Here is a 16,681-nt window from a genome sequence, read left to right as displayed (position 1 = left end):
AGATTTTGTGATTTAGGCTCATCATCTTATGGTTAATTAAAAATTAAGAGTAATCAAGGTCTCCTACTTCTTCTTCTAACTTATTCTTCTTTTTCGTAAGCTTGTTGCTGTGGTGTAGTGGTTATCACGTCAGTCTTACACACTGAAGGTCTCCAGTTCGATCCTGGGCAGCAACAATAATTAGTGTTCCTAATTTTATATATTTTTATATGTGCATGTCTGGAATTGAAAAGCTCAACGGTCTCTATATATTAATTAATATACACCATTATTAAGGTAGTCGGCAGGTAGCTTTAGCTAGTCGATTAGATAATATTCTTTGTGGGAGAACAGGACAACTGTTTGTACGAAGAATTAAATGTTATCTATTATTGCCTTTAGGCCTTGTTGACTGTCGTGAGAACTCATCATGTCCTGTGAACAATTAAATGTTCTCTATTATTGCCTCTCTTTTTTTTAAACTTTTTAAAGATAAAAGCATTTAAAAAAAAAAGTAAAAAAAGGAACCAGTCTTAGTCATTTTGGGTTACTTTAAGCAACCACTAGAAGCGTGTTTTATAAATAAAAAAAGAAAGAGAAAAAGAGAACGAGTAGAAGTATGAGAAGCACGAGGAAGACAATGTAGATGCTCGACTACCAGTCTACCATCAGCAAATATATAAAAGCTAAAAAGGAGTGCCTTTTGGCCACCCCACTCTTCTCCTTTGATTTAGTGACTTGTTATTTTTACAGCTTCCCAAAGTTAAAAGTGTCGTGTCACCTGGAACTGGAAGCTCAAATATGTGTCTCTATCTATCCACCATTAAGGTCGCTTTATCTATGACTTAATTAATGTCCTTTGTGGGAAACATTTGGTATAAAGAAGAAGAGGAAGAAGAAGAAGAAGGAGAAGGAGAACAAATTCTCTATCACTATCTCTCGTAAAAAGAAGAAAAAGAAAAATCTCTATGGCTGTCTTAGGCCTTGATCCGGACGACGTCACTAGCTAACGTCGTAGATAGATCTCTAATGAAAGATATCTCTCTCTACGTATATCTAGATCTATGACGCTAAGGAGTGTAGTGATCTCTCATGAACGTGTATATACACCAACCGAGTAGAGGCAAAACTTAATTGATGGCAATTTTTCACTCTCCAATGAAAATTAAGAACAAAAACGAAAAGGCTAATGGAGAAAGAGCGAGGAACACGAGAATGAAGGAAGGCAGGAGAGATACACGAGGAAGACACTTTACAAGCCAGCTGGTCGGTCAACCACGTAGCAACAATAGATGCCGAGGTTCTTTGATTACTCTATTATTCGTCTACCACCAATAAGAGAAGCACAAATTAATTAAGTAGTACTCTATGACTCATTGACTTGTTATTCTTACAATTTCCCAAAGTTTACAACTATTATAATATCTAGTAACTTTACGACTCGCCATGCACAGCACAAGCAAGTGCCGTATCACCCTGGACTACAGCTAGCCACCAACAATTCTCCTGAAAGATACATATGCATATACATATTTACATAGGTACCTATGCAGCTCTCTCTCTCTCTCTCTCTCTCTCTCTCTCTCTCTCTCTCTCTCTCTCTCTCTCTCCCTCTATATATATATATATATGATATCCTCTTTAATCCCAGGTGTTTGGCTAGCTAAAATACTCAGTAATCATTTCGCTTCGTCTTCCTGTTTATTTGTACCTATTCTCGATTAATATTGCCTTTAGGCCTTGACTATTGCGAGAGCTGCTTATATGATCCTATTAATCCCAGGTGTTTGGAAGCTAGAAGAAGTAAAAGAAGTTTAATGGCCAAGGCGACAAGATCCTCTATCCAATGTTGTCGTATCATCCTAATAATGATATGGGTTCTACTGGCCCAATATCAAATCCCCATTTCCTCCATATCTGTGGAGCCCAAAGGAGGAGGAAGGAGTTGCATCGAGAGAGAGAGAGAGGGACGCACTTCTTTCCTTCAAAGCAAGCATTGAAGATCCCAGTGATGTCCTATCTTCTTGGCAGACTGGCCAAGACTGCTGCCGATGGAGGGGCGTCGTGTGCAGCAACAGGACAGGCCATGTTGTGAAGCTCGACCTCCACAACAAGTTCAAGTACTTTCGAACGTTGGGCAGTGAGATCAATCCTTCTCTGCTGGCTATAGAGCATCTCAACTACCTCAACCTAAGCTACAACGACTTCGAACATAAGCGGATACCAGAATTTATTGGCTCCTTCAAGAATTTGAAATATCTCGACCTCTCTTATGCAAGCTTCAGTGGGAGCATACCTCCTCAGCTCGGTAATCTCACTAAGCTGCTCCATCTCGATCTTTCTGCTAACTCCTTGGAGTCGGTTGATTATGTAGCTTGGTTACCGCGTCTCTCTTCCTTGAAGTACCTCGGCATGAGCAAGGTTAACCTTAGTGCTGCTGTGGATGGGGTGCAGGCCATGAGCATGCTTCCAGCTTCTCTAAGAGTTCTTTATCTATATTATTGCAATCTCAACGCTACGTTCTCTTCTCTGCCTCTTTACTCTTCTAATCTCACATCACTTGTGAGCCTTAATCTTGGGTACAACTACTTTCACAGTCCTATTCTTGATGGCCTGCTACGAAATATGACCTCCCTCGAAGAACTTTTTCTTGGAGGCAATGATCTCATTGGCATGGTACCAAGGACTTTGAAGAATCTATACAACTTGAAAAAGCTCATTCTATGGGATAATCAAATCAGCGGGGAAATAGCAGAATTGATGAAAAGGTTGCCGCCCAAGATAGAGGAGTTGGATTTGTTTGGAAATAACTTGACCGGAAGTCTACCAAGTTGGCTCCAGCACATGACCAGTCTAAGGTATCTTGATCTCGGTTACAACAGCCTCAGCGGTCACATACCTTCCGGGATTGGAAAGCTCACTAATTTGAGTTATTTGGATTTGAATTCCAATCACTTGGTTGGCATTATATCAGAAGATCATTTTGCAAGTCTGACGAGATTAGAAGAGTTATACTTGTCCAACAACAACAACCTGACCATGGTAGTAGACCCAAATTGGATCCCTCCATTCAAATTGAATTCGGTAGACTTGAGCTCCTGCAATCAGGGACCCCATTTTCCAATGTGGATTCGATCACAGACTGGCATTATTTATTTTGGAATGTCTAATGTAGGAATAGTCGACAAGTTGCCAGATTGGTTTTGGAATATAATTTCTTTGGTCGAATATCTTGATCTCTCTCTTAATCAGATCATTGGAATGTTACCATTGACTCTGGAGTTCTTGTCAGCAACATATGAAATAAATCTAAATTCAAATCGGCTCCATGGTGGGGTCCCAAAATTACCGACAAGTCTTCAAGTTTTAGATCTTTCAAATAATAGTATTTCTGGTACCATCTCATTATCTATGTGCAACCAGCTGCAGTCCTTAGAAATCTTAGATCTATCACACAACCACCTATCAGGACAACTTCCTCAATGCTGGACACGCAGAAAATATTTTAGAACTGATCTTGGTTCGAAACTTTCAATAGTAAACTTCCGCAACAACAGTCTCTCTGGTGAATTCCCTTTGTTCTTCCAAGGTTGCCAATATCTTAAGTTTCTTGATCTTTCTTATAATAATTTCTATGGAAGCTTGCCGACATGGATAGGTAAAAGATTACCACAATTAGCCTTTCTCTTATTAAGGTCTAACATGTTTTCTGGCTATATACCTATTCAGCTTGCAAAATTAGACTATCTCCATGTTTTGGATCTTGCTCACAATAATCTATCAGGAACCATAGCTCCATCTCTCGTGAACTTCAAAGCAATGACCACAATCTCCACATATGGAAATTATTATGTCCCTAATTATATTAGCATGTTAGTGGTCACAAAAGGGCAAGCTCTGGAATACTATACCAAGACAATATTGTCTCTCATGTCGAGCCTCGACTTGTCAGGCAACTGTCTAACTGGAAAGATCCCTGAAGAGATAGGAGACCTTGCTACGTTGAAAAATTTGAACTTATCTGGGAATCGATTGATTGGGTATATTCCAGAGACGATGGGTGGTCTACAGTCATTGGAGTCTCTTGATTTATCAAACAATGAGCTTTATGGTGAAATTCCTCCAACTCTATCGGCTTTAACTTTTTTGAGCTACTTGAACTTGTCCTATAATAACCTCTCAGGGAGAATACCTTCTGGGCAGCAACTGCAAACATTTGACGATCCGTCAATCTACGAAGGCAACAATGATCTTTGTGGGCCTCCTATTTTCAAGAATTGTTCAGGAGATGGAACGACTCTAAATTATCCTCTAGAACATGAAGATGGAAATGAGATGTCATCTTTTTATTTCAGCATGGGTCTAGGATTTGTAGTGGGGCTTTGGATGGTCATTGGTCCATTACTGTTCAAGAGGACACGGATCACAGCTTATTTTATCTTTATTGACAACATCTATGATATGATCTATGTGTTTATGGCTCTTAATTGGCCTAGGCTCATTGCCAACATCATGAAGAAATAAAGCAGAAGCATGGTTCTGCAACCGGAGGAGTTTCCACAGTTCAGATCATGGAGATTAGTCACTGTTTACTACTAAATTGTGTGATTATACTATCAACATCCAAATTTGATCACACCTTATAATAGATATAAAAAGTAGATAGGTATCAAATATGTTGGTCATTTGATCTCTTCCATGTAATTTATATATCAGACTTGTAATCGTCTTTACCATCCGGGTAGCAATTAGCAATTACAAACACTTGACAATCTGTCAATCTCCGAAGGCAACAACAATCTTTGTACAGTCTCCTATTTCTAAGAATTGTCCAGGAGATGAAATGACTCTCTAAGTAATCCTCTAGAACATGAAGATAGAAATAAGATGTCATCTTTTTATCTCAGTTTGGATCTAGGATTTGCAGTGGAGCTTAGGGTGGTCGTTGGTCCATTACTGTTCAATAGAACGTGGAGGCTGGAGCACAGCTTATTTTCTATTCTGAGATGACATGCATGACAGAATATATGCGCTAGTGGTTCTCAACTATTCCAGATTGATAAAAAAAAAAGAGCTAGAAATCAAGGGGAGTGAAGTAGTAGCAAGAGAACTATAGATTATAATTTGCTACTCTAGTAGTAAATAGTTGCTAAAAGAGTGTTATTCTGCAGCTAAACTAGAGGCAGGACTTGATGCGCATGTACGCATTTTATATCAATAAAATTTTGGTAATCCATTTATCACCATAGTTTCAAATGTCTTACCTTAGCATGTAAAATACAATTTTTTTTTGCTGAAAGCTACGGTAACATTTGGATGAAGAGAATAGGAGATAAACCAAGAGATGATATAAGGAGAGAAGATAGGAGAATGAAAAAGAAGAGAAAATAATTTTCTCTTGTCTTGTATAGATGTAACTAAGAGAAGAGAGAAGGATAAATACTTTTCTCTCATCTTGTCTGGGTGTAATCTAGAGAAGAGAAGAGAAGAGAAGAGAAAATGACATATTTACTATTATATTATTTATCTAATTATTAATTATTAAAAAAACTAGTACAAGCTCTAATATCCATAATATTATTTTTTAAAATAAAAAAAAGTAACATAAATAAACCATAATATCCGACAAATGTATTATATAACCACTCCCATTTAAATTTGTAAATAAAATTTGAAAAAATTAAATAAAAAGTATAATTAGAGTAAGAGTCAATACCTTTTTCTCTCTATTTTTAGAGAGAAAAAAGCAAACATTTTAAGCAATTTTTTCTCTCCGTTTCCCTTCTCCTAAAAATTCAACCTAAATAAGAATAATTTATTTTCTTCTCTTTACTTTCTCTTTATCTTTCTCTCCATCCAGAAGCAACTTGCCATTAGGGCCACGTATCATCCCTTATCCTGTACTATATCCACTCTTGATCAAGGCCACCACGTTTTCTAGTATGCATCAAACTGTTCGATTCGAAATGATGCAGAGCGAAGGGTAATTTCGTAAACTTACCTTCCACGTGTGTGTCCTGGTGGAACGAACCGTCAAGAGATCTCGTCCGCTTATAATACACCGAGATGCTTCCCATTCTTATTTCCCTTTCCACCGTCTCGTAAACCAAGCGGCGGCGTCCGTTTCTATTCTTTTCCCCCAAGCATTAGCTCGTTTTAAATTCTCGGTCATTTCCAAATGCTTTATATACGACCGGCTCCTCTCGTAGCCACGAGAAGCAAGGCGATGGTATACGGAGACGCGAACCACCTCGATCCGACGGCCATGATGGACTACTACGGCCTACACTGCTTCCTCCCCTCCAACTCGGAGGCCGACTCGGCCTCGAGCGACGAGTTCCGCATGTACGAGTTCAAGGTGCGACGCTGCCCGCGCGGGCGTCCGCACGACTGGACGGCGTGCGCCTACGCGCACCCGGGCGAGAAGGCGGCGCGCCGCGACCCTCGCCGGATCCGGTACGCCGGCGCACCGTGCGCCGACTTCCGGCGGCGCGGCGCGTGCGGGAGGGGCGACGCGTGCGAGCTCGCGCACGGGGTGTTCGAGAGCTGGCTCCACCCGGATCGGTACCGGACGCAGCCGTGCAAGGACGGGGTCGCGTGCCGGAGGCGCGTCTGCTTCTTCGCCCACACGTGTGGGGAGCTGAGGGCGGCGCCTATGAGCCCGACGTCGACGCTGGCGGCGCCTGTGTCGCCGATGGCGGAGTCGCCGCCGTTGTCGCCGGTGGTGGGGATGAGGGAAATGGTGGAGGGGATGAGGAGGTTGAGGCTGGGGAAGACGAGGTCGATGCCGTGGTCGTGGAGGTACCAGATGGGGTTAGGGTTCGGATCGCCGACGCCTACGAGGGCGGCGGCGGCGGCGGAGGAAATGGAGGTGGGAGAGAGGCGAGAAGAGGAATCCATATCTGGTGATGAGATGGACTTTGGATGGATCTCGGATTTAGTGCAGTAAGAAGAAACAAATGGGGAAGGAAATGGTTCCCGATGATAAGTATTTTGAGAAGCGAAATTACTATTTGAGAAGTAGCATAATTAAGATGGATAAAATGTTCATAATATTGATGTAAATATTGATTGCAATTCATTATCCGAATTTTACAATTTGGAGCATAAAAGCTCTTCCAAAATTAATCCCCGATGTATAGTGTAATAATCTTGGTGATCAAAATAATAAGAGTAGTAATAGTTACTACTTTTTATCACTTGGCTCTGGTTTTGGTAGGATGGTGGATAGAATATAATAACACTCCTTTGCTTAGTGGAAAAATATTTCAGATATCCGACTCGAATCGTACGGAATGATGTGGATTCGGATGAGCATCTATTTTCTGCTTAGAAAACAAGGGAGAGTTGCGCACATCGATTGCTTGCGACGTGGATATAAAAATTGAAAGATGTCTGCTGACTGGACAGCCCCATGTATTTAAAAAAGCTATAAATCTTGGCAGACCTCTTAAACCACACTAATTTTATTGAAATCCTAGGGGTTGAACTAGAAATGGTTAGAAGATATGGTGTAAATCACAATAAACACATAGTCCAGGGTCTAAAAAAAAGTCCCATAGATAAACTAAAAGATACAAAACCAACTGGAAAAGAAAATGGAAAGAGAAAGATAATGGGATCATTTGATCGGAGGAAAAGAAAAATACAGCATAAAGTTGAAAGAAATATAATAAAAGACAAAAAGTAAGCAAGAAGAAATCGGCAATTGCCGTGTTCTTCTACAGCAAGCAGCCAACATGGGGGAAAAAAAATAAATATCTGGCCTTAAACTATGGGTGCTTTGAATCTTCTCTGAAGACAAAAGAAAAAATAATTAAGAAGCAAAGGCAAAGACATTGGTACGATGATGCTGTCCTTTTACAAACCGACCATGGTTTTGCGACGATTTCTGTGTGTCAGAGAGACCGGCTCCCAGGGTTGAGGTACAAGTTATAATTTATAAGCCGTAGTGGCCTAGTGGGACATGGGATTTGCCTCTCCTTGTAGGGTTTTGACCAAATTAGCCCTCTCCCAATCCACTGACTAATATTAGTAGAATCAGATATAAGTTTGAAGAACAGTAACTTCTCAGAGTAATAATAAAAAAAAAGCTATAATTTGAAATTGTTTGAAGTAACCAAAGTGAACTTTATGAAGCACTAAGGTAATACGTAATGAACCATGTCAATAATAATATATATGTTAGTGATAAAGGTCTAGATTGGAAACAATGTAATGTGTCATAGGGTTTGAACCAATGATGTCAAGGCATTTAAATGCATCCATATCGGAATGAATGTCATACCTAATTGTCAAAGGTTAGTAGATTATCTCTACAGCAATCTAATTCAAGCCTAAAGAAGCCAAATAAATGATGTGATCGATGGTGTCGCCTTTCGAATAATTTGCCTTTCTTTTCCAAGTGGACTCTTTTCAGTATCTTCCATATATTGACAAATAACAATGTGTAAGAATCAACTTTAATGGATGGAGATGGAGCTCAAATGCACTCAACTGCTTATATATATATATATATATATATATATATATATCTAGCTAATGCTAGAAATGTTCTAAACTTTGTCATAGCATGTTAATTTTTTACAAATAGCATAGAGAGTTCAGCAACATCTGACAGAGAGCATCACAGGTATTGCACATCTAGAGAAAACATAAAATTCAAGTCTGTTGAAGATTTCAATGGACAAGCTCAGAGAAAGGTAAAGCTTTACAACCAAACAATTGGTGAGGCAACTCGTAAGCTAGCAATCTTTTGAATTGTCTAGTTTCATGATAATGACATGCGACAATGTGTCTCTAGCCCACAGTTTCCAGTAGCTACAGTGCAAAAGTAGGCCATGGATTTTATCATGCTTTCTCTATCATGGACCATTGAGGTAAATGATCAATTGAACAGCCTGGCCCACATAAAAACGACTAGGCAAATGCATAAACAAATACGTACCACTTATCGGCTGTCTTCGTATACCAGGGGAATGCAATCCAAGAATGCAACAATCGAAGAATGATCAACTTAGAAGCTGATAAAAGTTTGTGCTTCTGATGGAAACCAGATAAAAATAGCTTCTTGTGTAGTTCTGTTGAAAATTTATAGCTTAAATTAATAAGGACAATATGGTTTTTCCAAAAAAATTGGTCATAGAAGATTATCATCATCGAGTATCATTATTCAGCAGAAAGATATTCTATCAGCATTTAGCATGACTGTAAAAGATTTTAAAGAAAAAGAACACAAGAAAATTAACTGCAAAGCATTTAATGTTCTAATTAATCAGGCCATCATACACAGAACTTCTTGTTAAAGAAATGACAATGAAAAACAATGGAAAAAAAAACAAGAGTTTATAAGTAAACTGTAAATGGAGAACAGCAGAAGAAAAGACAGGCTCATTAATCAGGGTATCAAAGAAGAAAGCAGTTTACGAACAAAGGCAGTTAAGAATGCATTCTAGTTTTTAGCAGCATTGAAGTGATGACTAGTCAAATAAGTATACGGTAAAAGCAAGAATAGTAGAATACATAGAATCAAATTTGTTCTTCTCCATTCCTTGCATAACTATAATTTCATCCTGAGAAATAGACATCAACAGTAAAACGAGGTGTCACTGCAATTTCTCAGCATTTGCTTCCAAATTTATATAATTTTCTTTTACAAATTCACATCTACAAGAATTTCTGCAAGCTGACTAAATTTCTCTATTGTCTGCAGATAAATTCGAATCACCTGGGCTTTCAATCTCGTATATGTAAGCAACCACGATTCCAGAAACGGTATTCCACATAATATTAAAAATTAATACGTCCAAAGACGACAATTTCAAAAGAATTAAAGGTTAAATAAATCAAAAGTTAAATCGTTTCCGACCTCTTTTCCAATCAACATCAATCTTATCCAACCAAGCTTATTCCCATTTATCAACCCGGAATCACTTTACCTGATGATAAAGCACAACATTTCATCTAGCGAAGTAAACCATCTTCTCGTTGGTACATCGTCACGATCATTATGATTACACCACTAGGGCTTCTTCACTACCCTGCAAGTGCTGAAATTATCAAAATAAATATGAAAAAGGAAAGCTAAGTGGTTAGGATTAGAAGCTAGGGTTATGCGTCTGGCAATCATAAATGTAGAAGAGAGACGGCAACAAGATGAGATAGAGACAAGGAGACTCTCTGACCTCGGTGTATGATTCGACTCCAGCGGATAAGCATATGAATACGGCGAGAACTGGAGATAATAGGGATCCATAAGAGATAATGGGGATTCAAGCTCTTTATTTGTTGCTACTGTTTCGAATCTCATGTAAAAGAATTCGAAATGGTATCTCTCTCCGCGGATTTGTAATTTTAAATAATTACGGAGTTGCTTTTCTAGTTCTATCGCATGAGCTCGTTTAAGTAGATGAAACTATCCCCCACCCTATTGCTCCGATTTTGTTTTACCAAACTGTTTTATTTTCTCAAATAATTCTACAATTTACAACAAAATTAGTGCAAATCTGAAAGCCAATAGTAAAAATATTATCAGACCTTTTGATTCGTCTACTAAATTTTGATATCCAAAGAGACAATAGGAAGGTGATTATGTTGATGGATACTATGACTGCATAATTCCACCAAGAGACATGATACATGCAAAATCCCTGTCCAAAATTCTGTAATGAAGGCAGAACTTTGATATTTGCTCTTTGCGATGGTACAAAAAGAAATTGACATACACGATATATCCATTCATCAAAGTCTCACAATTTGTGCCGTAAAAAGATACTCATGGTACCTGGTCATGAGATACTATACAGTGGTAAACAATGGTCATATCTTTTTGGGCTAAAAGCTGAAGCAAAAGCCACTAGTACTTAAAGTCATAAATACACAACCATGTGTTTAGCAACACTCAAAAGCGTAATGTGACGGGGTTTTTTTTGATAGAAAGCACACATACTGAAGCCACAATACACTAAAAGTAAAAAAGAATAGAACACTGCTTAAGTATACAACACATCTCGGTCTGATTGGGCACAATTACAGGCTGCTGCAAAACGGCAGGAAGAGTTTTCAAGCCTCCAACTCACTTTTTCAACACGCTGCAATAGAAAGAATGAGATTAAGCCCTATGAAACACGAAACTGTTATATGTAAGAGCACCACTGGTTGCAAAGAAAATCCAAACAATCTTCGGCCATAAAAAAATGAAGACAACATGTAGATGCATCATTTGCGTCCTCAAGCTAATAGCAAGCTGTAGATTATCCCATTGACCAGAGACAGGTCAGGCAATAAATTTGTTTCGCATTCTTAGAATAAGGGAGATTGCCTTCTGCCAAGGAGCCTGCCTGCCAATTAGATCTGACTAAGAGAGGAGGATGAGACCTACCTGTTGGTACTGCAGAGGAGAAAGGAGGTTGAGGAAGATAGGTCAGGGTTTTTGGTTGTTTTAATGCACTAAACTAGGTCAAAGCTAGCATGAGTTAACCTAGCCCGGTTAAATTAAAGGCCTAATCTGGCTGAGGCAGTTTGCCCTTTTGTCAAAAGGAAAAAAGAGGCAGGTTCTCCAATTATTTCTCAATGGCATGGCTCCGAGTTAACAAGACCTAGTGAAAACAAACCCAATGCACCCTTTTTCTTCCTTCAAAAGAGCTGATCATGGATGATGTGGACCTCCATATCGTATCTACTCTATGGTAGATGGAAAACCACAGATGACTGCTAGATCTGCCAATGGAAAGCAGCAATCACTCACAAGTGGAGAGCAATGACCATTTACAGGAAGAGAGCAACAAGCATTGAAACAGTTAAGGCCACACATGTGCATCAGCATAGCACTTGTCGCGGCACTATTTCTAACCTGGTCATCCTTGGTCAGTAAATTAACCAAGCACCCAAAGCTGCCAACTAGAAGTTCCCAATCAGGAGGTCAATAGTACCATAATAAAAATAATATCCTAATGAAGATACATTAACCCATATTTGGCTCCAAGAATTAAAGCATTTTGAGTCAGAGCAATTAAACTATATGAAGAGGTCATAAAAAACAAAGTGAACTTACTTATAGAGGTAAGCAGCAATGCCAAGAATAATACACAGCAAGATGATATCAATACAAAAATTGCGGCTGGATCTCAGCTGAGAAAGGTGGGGAAAAAAAGTCATTAGAGATGAATGGAAGTATTGCGACTCAATATAGCATGCACATTTATAAAAGATCAAATCATATTCAGAAAGTGCGTAATCTATACCTGATTAACAGTCTCCTTTAGCCTCACATTAGTATTTTTCAGGTCTGCATTAGCTCTGTCTACCTGTATCCAACGTATATGGGATCACTCAACACCTAATGAGGACTTACTTGAATTCCTAATTTAACAAGAAAAATAAAGGTTTTAACAGAAACTAACCTTTGCATCAATCTCATCCATCAAAGGAACTTGTCTATCTACTTCCTGGACAGTTTGAATACAAGGTTAGCCCTATATTCATATGAATTTATCATTTGACAATAAGCAAAAACCTACCTCATTCATATCATGAGCCAAGTTTTTCAGAGTATCCAGACCTTCAGAAATAACATCCAGACCTTGATCCTGCAATAAGTTACAAAATTGAGCTTGTTAGTAGCTGAAGTCAGCATCACAATGCCTTTGTGCAAATATTATGTGGTACTGGAACTGGAATGTTGATTACCGCCAGCCAATACAATTTGAGAAAATGACCAGACAGTCCTGATACATTAGTCAGATTAAAGAAGGAAAGAAGGATAGACAATCTTTGAAAGTACAGTAAAATTAGGCCTGTGTTACGACTGTAGAGATGCATAAGATCATCTCAAAACCCTAATAAAGCGAACTGTTGGTTAAACAGAGGAAAGAGATGCATTGCAGCCTAAAATCATAGGTTATACCAATAGAGCTCCTTGCTCTCCAGGTAAAAAATGCCACTGAGAGCTCAACAAATCAGATTTAATTCTAAAGAACAATAAATATACAGAAATCACATTTTTGGTGCAGCAAAATGAGAAAAATGCCTAATAGTAAAATTCTCGACCGACAATCGTAGTCTGCAATGTGCATCACAAAAATGGAAATGCATTCTTCTGGAGTTGTAAAACGTGAAGAACGAGTAATCAAATAGAAACAAAAGACTTCAGCTAATAAATAGGTAGGCATCAAAATGGGAACGCTTGCCTGTTTCATTCTGCGCATCTCATATTCTTGTCTAAATTGATTTGATTCTTCAGTTTGCTGAAAGTACTCACTCTCAAATCTTCCATCTATATCCGTTCAGAAAAATAAGCAAGCAGTTATTTCATAAAGCATGACACAAGGATAAAACACTAAGCACAGACACTGTAAAAAGGGAAAAGTTTAGAGTTTAGGATAGCAAATAAAGCTTCTCCCCGATAAGTGCACCAAGGAGAACCTACTTTAAGCCACATGTGATCATGTGTTCATGCTTGTGTACCTTAGTGCTTAAATTATCAGTTACTCTTGACCTATCTCGTAACCTAAAAAACACTATCCAATCTTAGCTACATGTTCTAGGAAATGTTAGAAAGGCTTCATCTCTCTGGGGCAATTGCCTCAGGATTCATGCTCAAACATGATCTAAGATCAGGTCATGACGTATATTATTTTAACTCTTTGCCCACTTACTCTAAAAGAACCTCTGCATTAGAACTATCTGATCATCTTTAGAATTGCTTTCATGGAACCGAACTGGTCGTCAAAAAGCTTTATCAAACTCACAAATAAAGCACCCAAAAGTCCCAGACAGATAAATGGAAACCCATTAATTGGCCTTATGAGAGCATTATTTATACCTGTAGTTGAGTCAAATCTAATTTCTGTGCGGGAAGCTGAAGCTGTCCAACTTCCAGTTTGCTTTGTCCCAGTAGTGCTCCCATCTGGTATAGACTGAATTCTTTCTGGTAGCGCAGAAACCAAATCATTCCGAACGGCAAGTTCTTCTTTTGTAAGCCCTTTGACCTAGAATAAATATGTTTTGGAGTACATAAATTAGATACACATTGTTAAAGGAAAGCCGGCTGCTTTCATTCATCTATCACTGCATAAAGCTATATAATTAAGAGAAACCTAATATGCAAAAAAACAACTAAAACCGGAGCTGGGAGAAAAAAAACAGCCATGTAATAGTCATCAAACTTGGAACTTGCAAACAATCATATAAATAAGTCAATATATTTCTGCATTGGGATTACTGTAGCTTTTCTACCTCGCTCCAATATACATGGCCCAAAATCAAATATAAAAATAAGGACAATGCTGAAAACAAATAAGCACAGTACCTAAAACTTATGCTAAAAAAGAAGAAACAATAACAAAATACATCTATCTTTTTACACATGCCAGATGCTGGAATAAAACAAAGAAAAAAAAGGGGTACTTTTTAGGTTTATTCTGATATTGAACTTCGCAAACAGTCATTAACCAAACATAGGACTTTGTTGATTCAACCATTCAGATAACAACACTTAGCAGGCAGTAATCACAAAAACTGCAAAGTATACAAGACAAATACCTACAACATGGTCTAGAACATAGGCCAACAAGAATATCACGAAACTAACAAGTATGAAACAATGTGGGCTCAAATTTTGTTTCTTGACAAGTGGAGGTTTTCTGCAGTCCCCATGGTGAGAGGGAAAGTTGTGCATGTCAAGAAGCAAGGGGGATAAGTAAGTGATATCACCTCTTTAGCATAAAGGAAAGAAGCATGACATGACAAACAATGTCTCACCAAATTGAAATAAATTAAATCTCATCATTTAAACGTTCCAAACAACAGATTTGGTTAAACTAGAATTCCATATCAATTGATTTCCACCAATTTTGTGATTCCAAATAGGGTGTAGTTTTATATGGACCAAAAATAACTCAAACATTCCCAGAGAAGACAAAAGTGTACGGCCATTCTTCTAAGAAAAGAAATGCTGCTATCTAAGATCTGCCTCCTTTTCCTTCCAATTTTTTGGCGTCAAAGGGAACCATTACTCAACATTTCTAAATCCTCATACAAACCCAACTTGGTCCTGCCAATTAACTTACTTTACACAACTAACCTAAATGAATCAAAATATACATCGAATATACCTCTCAAAAAAACCTACATTGTTCCAAGAATCAAAGATCACGATTGCATAACCCTAAGTAACGCAAAAGATCATAATTTGAGCAGGAAAAGAAATCAAACATTAGGTAGAAATAACAAGACTTGAATAAAAAACTTATAATCCACCGGATCGAAGACAAATCCACAAATCCAGACATTTTAAAAGGTTTCGGACCTTCTTAAGGGCCAATCTCTGGAGCTTGGGGACTTCCTCCATCAGCCGCGCCTTAGTCCGCCGGATCTCGGCGTTCATCGCGACCGCCGCCGCCCTATTCTTCTCATTCGCCGCCATCTCCGCTTTCTACACCCCCAGATCAACAAATCAAAACCAAATCAAACAAGCCCAAGACGAAACCCTCGGGAAGGCGATAAGGGAAGTGGAGGGGCCTGACCTCGAGGGAGGATTCGATGTCGGCCTCGACGGAGGCGAAGAGGCGGGCGAAGGGGTCATCGCCGGAGACGTTGTTCGCGTTGAGCTTCTCGACGTCGTACTTGTCATACTTCTTGCAGATCGAGTCGACCCGCGTCAGTATATCGATCACGCTCATGGATCCTCCCCTCTTCTCCTCCTCCGAGCTCTAAATGGCGAAATCGTCGTCCTAATTCTCACCTTAGGTTGGAATCTAGACGTGGAGAGGAGCGGAGAGCAAGGAGAAGAAGAGGAGACAGCCTGTCTATGCCCGGGATCGCGAATAAAGAATTTCCTATTCACTTGGTGGGCCCAAAACTACCGATAAGTTATCAGTAATAAGCCCGATAAGAATAAGCCCAGTGGGCCTTTAACAGGATAGAGCTCCCAATTCCTCTTGTCCTCTGGATTAATCTAATGTGAGCCCATTTCTTAGTTTAGAAGGCCATCCATCATTATAAGATCAAATTTTGGGATAGGGAAGCCTCATCTTGTGTTGTTCTAAGGCTTATAAAGACCCTGTCTCTGAGACCTTTGTTTGTAACATTATTATTATTATTATTATTATTATTATTATTATTATTATTATTATTATTATTTTACACTTGACTCGTTTCGAAAAAGTTATTAGTGTTTCAGGGTGAATACAAGCTCCTTTTAACTTGAATAAAAGGGTCCCACATGAACGCATCCAATGTGGAAATTTTTGAGGTCTTTATTTAAAGATGGAACTTGATAACGATAAGCTCACAGGGTGGCAATGATGAGAGCTTCATTCATAATATTATTTTGGGACCACGTTAATTCCAACCATATGAAGCTGAGAACAAAATAGTTTAACTGGATTAATTAAGACCCATTTTACAATGCCCACATGATTGTCAAGTGCTATAATGGTCTCATTAATAAGAATAAGAAGTCTTTCCTTTTGTCAATATGTTCTTTAATATATACTTTTATTTTCTATTCCTCTCTTGCTTCATTGTCCTTAAAATTTTTGGAGGTTTTTACACAGTAACCCCTCATAAACTTCTTATTTACTCTCATACCCTTATAAACTTCATTTACCTACTACGTATACGTACCCTTAAAAACCAAATGTTTTTATATCTGTACCCTTCTACACTTTTTGGTAACTAAATGTTAAAATCTGATTCATTT

General features: G+C 38.6%; 3 protein-coding genes, 1 long non-coding RNA gene and 1 other non-coding gene across 5 annotated transcripts; 3 read left to right on the top strand and 2 right to left on the bottom strand.

Moving 5' to 3' along the window:
• Positions 1-103: 103 nt before the first annotated feature.
• On the top strand, positions 104-176 carry TRNAV-UAC (transfer RNA valine (anticodon UAC)). The gene has a single exon. It is a non-coding gene; the product is annotated as a tRNA-Val (tRNA).
• Positions 177-1,851: 1,675 nt separating this feature from the next.
• Positions 1,852-4,525, top strand: LOC140797202 (receptor-like protein EIX2; the record flags this gene model as incomplete). The annotated part of the gene is made up of 1 exon (XM_073150479.1): positions 1,852-4,525. A coding segment is annotated over one exon (2,652 nt), but the record flags the coding sequence as incomplete, so codon positions are not given.
• A 1,541-nt stretch (positions 4,526-6,066) lies between these two features.
• LOC140797976 (zinc finger CCCH domain-containing protein 23-like) lies at positions 6,067-7,178 on the top strand. Its single transcript, XM_073151693.1, has one exon. It carries the CDS (start codon positions 6,158-6,160, stop codon positions 6,926-6,928), a length of 771 nt encoding a protein of 256 aa, XP_073007794.1. The 5' UTR covers positions 6,067-6,157; the 3' UTR covers positions 6,929-7,178.
• Positions 7,179-8,623: 1,445 nt separating this feature from the next.
• LOC140798085 (uncharacterized) lies at positions 8,624-10,276 on the bottom strand. Its single transcript, XR_012110776.1, has 3 exons — positions 10,164-10,276; positions 9,918-10,019; positions 8,624-9,059 (listed from the first exon to the last, which is right to left on the bottom strand). It is a non-coding gene; the product is annotated as an uncharacterized lncRNA (long non-coding RNA).
• A 418-nt stretch (positions 10,277-10,694) lies between these two features.
• Positions 10,695-15,836, bottom strand: LOC140797515 (syntaxin-71). The gene is made up of 9 exons (XM_073150998.1): positions 15,504-15,836; positions 15,287-15,412; positions 13,802-13,967; positions 13,167-13,252; positions 12,498-12,566; positions 12,381-12,425; positions 12,222-12,284; positions 12,032-12,108; positions 10,695-11,069 (listed from the first exon to the last, which is right to left on the bottom strand). The coding sequence occupies exons 1-9, from the start codon at positions 15,657-15,659 to the stop codon at positions 11,054-11,056; spliced, it is 804 nt and encodes a 267-aa protein (XP_073007099.1). The 5' UTR covers positions 15,660-15,836; the 3' UTR covers positions 10,695-11,053.
• Between the last annotated feature and the right edge of the window lie 845 nt (positions 15,837-16,681).

This window comes from Typha latifolia, chromosome 11 (genome assembly GCF_019914945.1).
Source record: "Typha latifolia isolate L0001 chromosome 11, TyphaL0001v2, whole genome shotgun sequence".
Taxonomy (NCBI): Eukaryota; Viridiplantae; Streptophyta; class Magnoliopsida; order Poales; family Typhaceae; genus Typha; species Typha latifolia.
The sequence above is the reverse complement of the archived record's forward strand: the minus strand, read 5'-3'. Positions and strand labels throughout refer to the sequence as shown.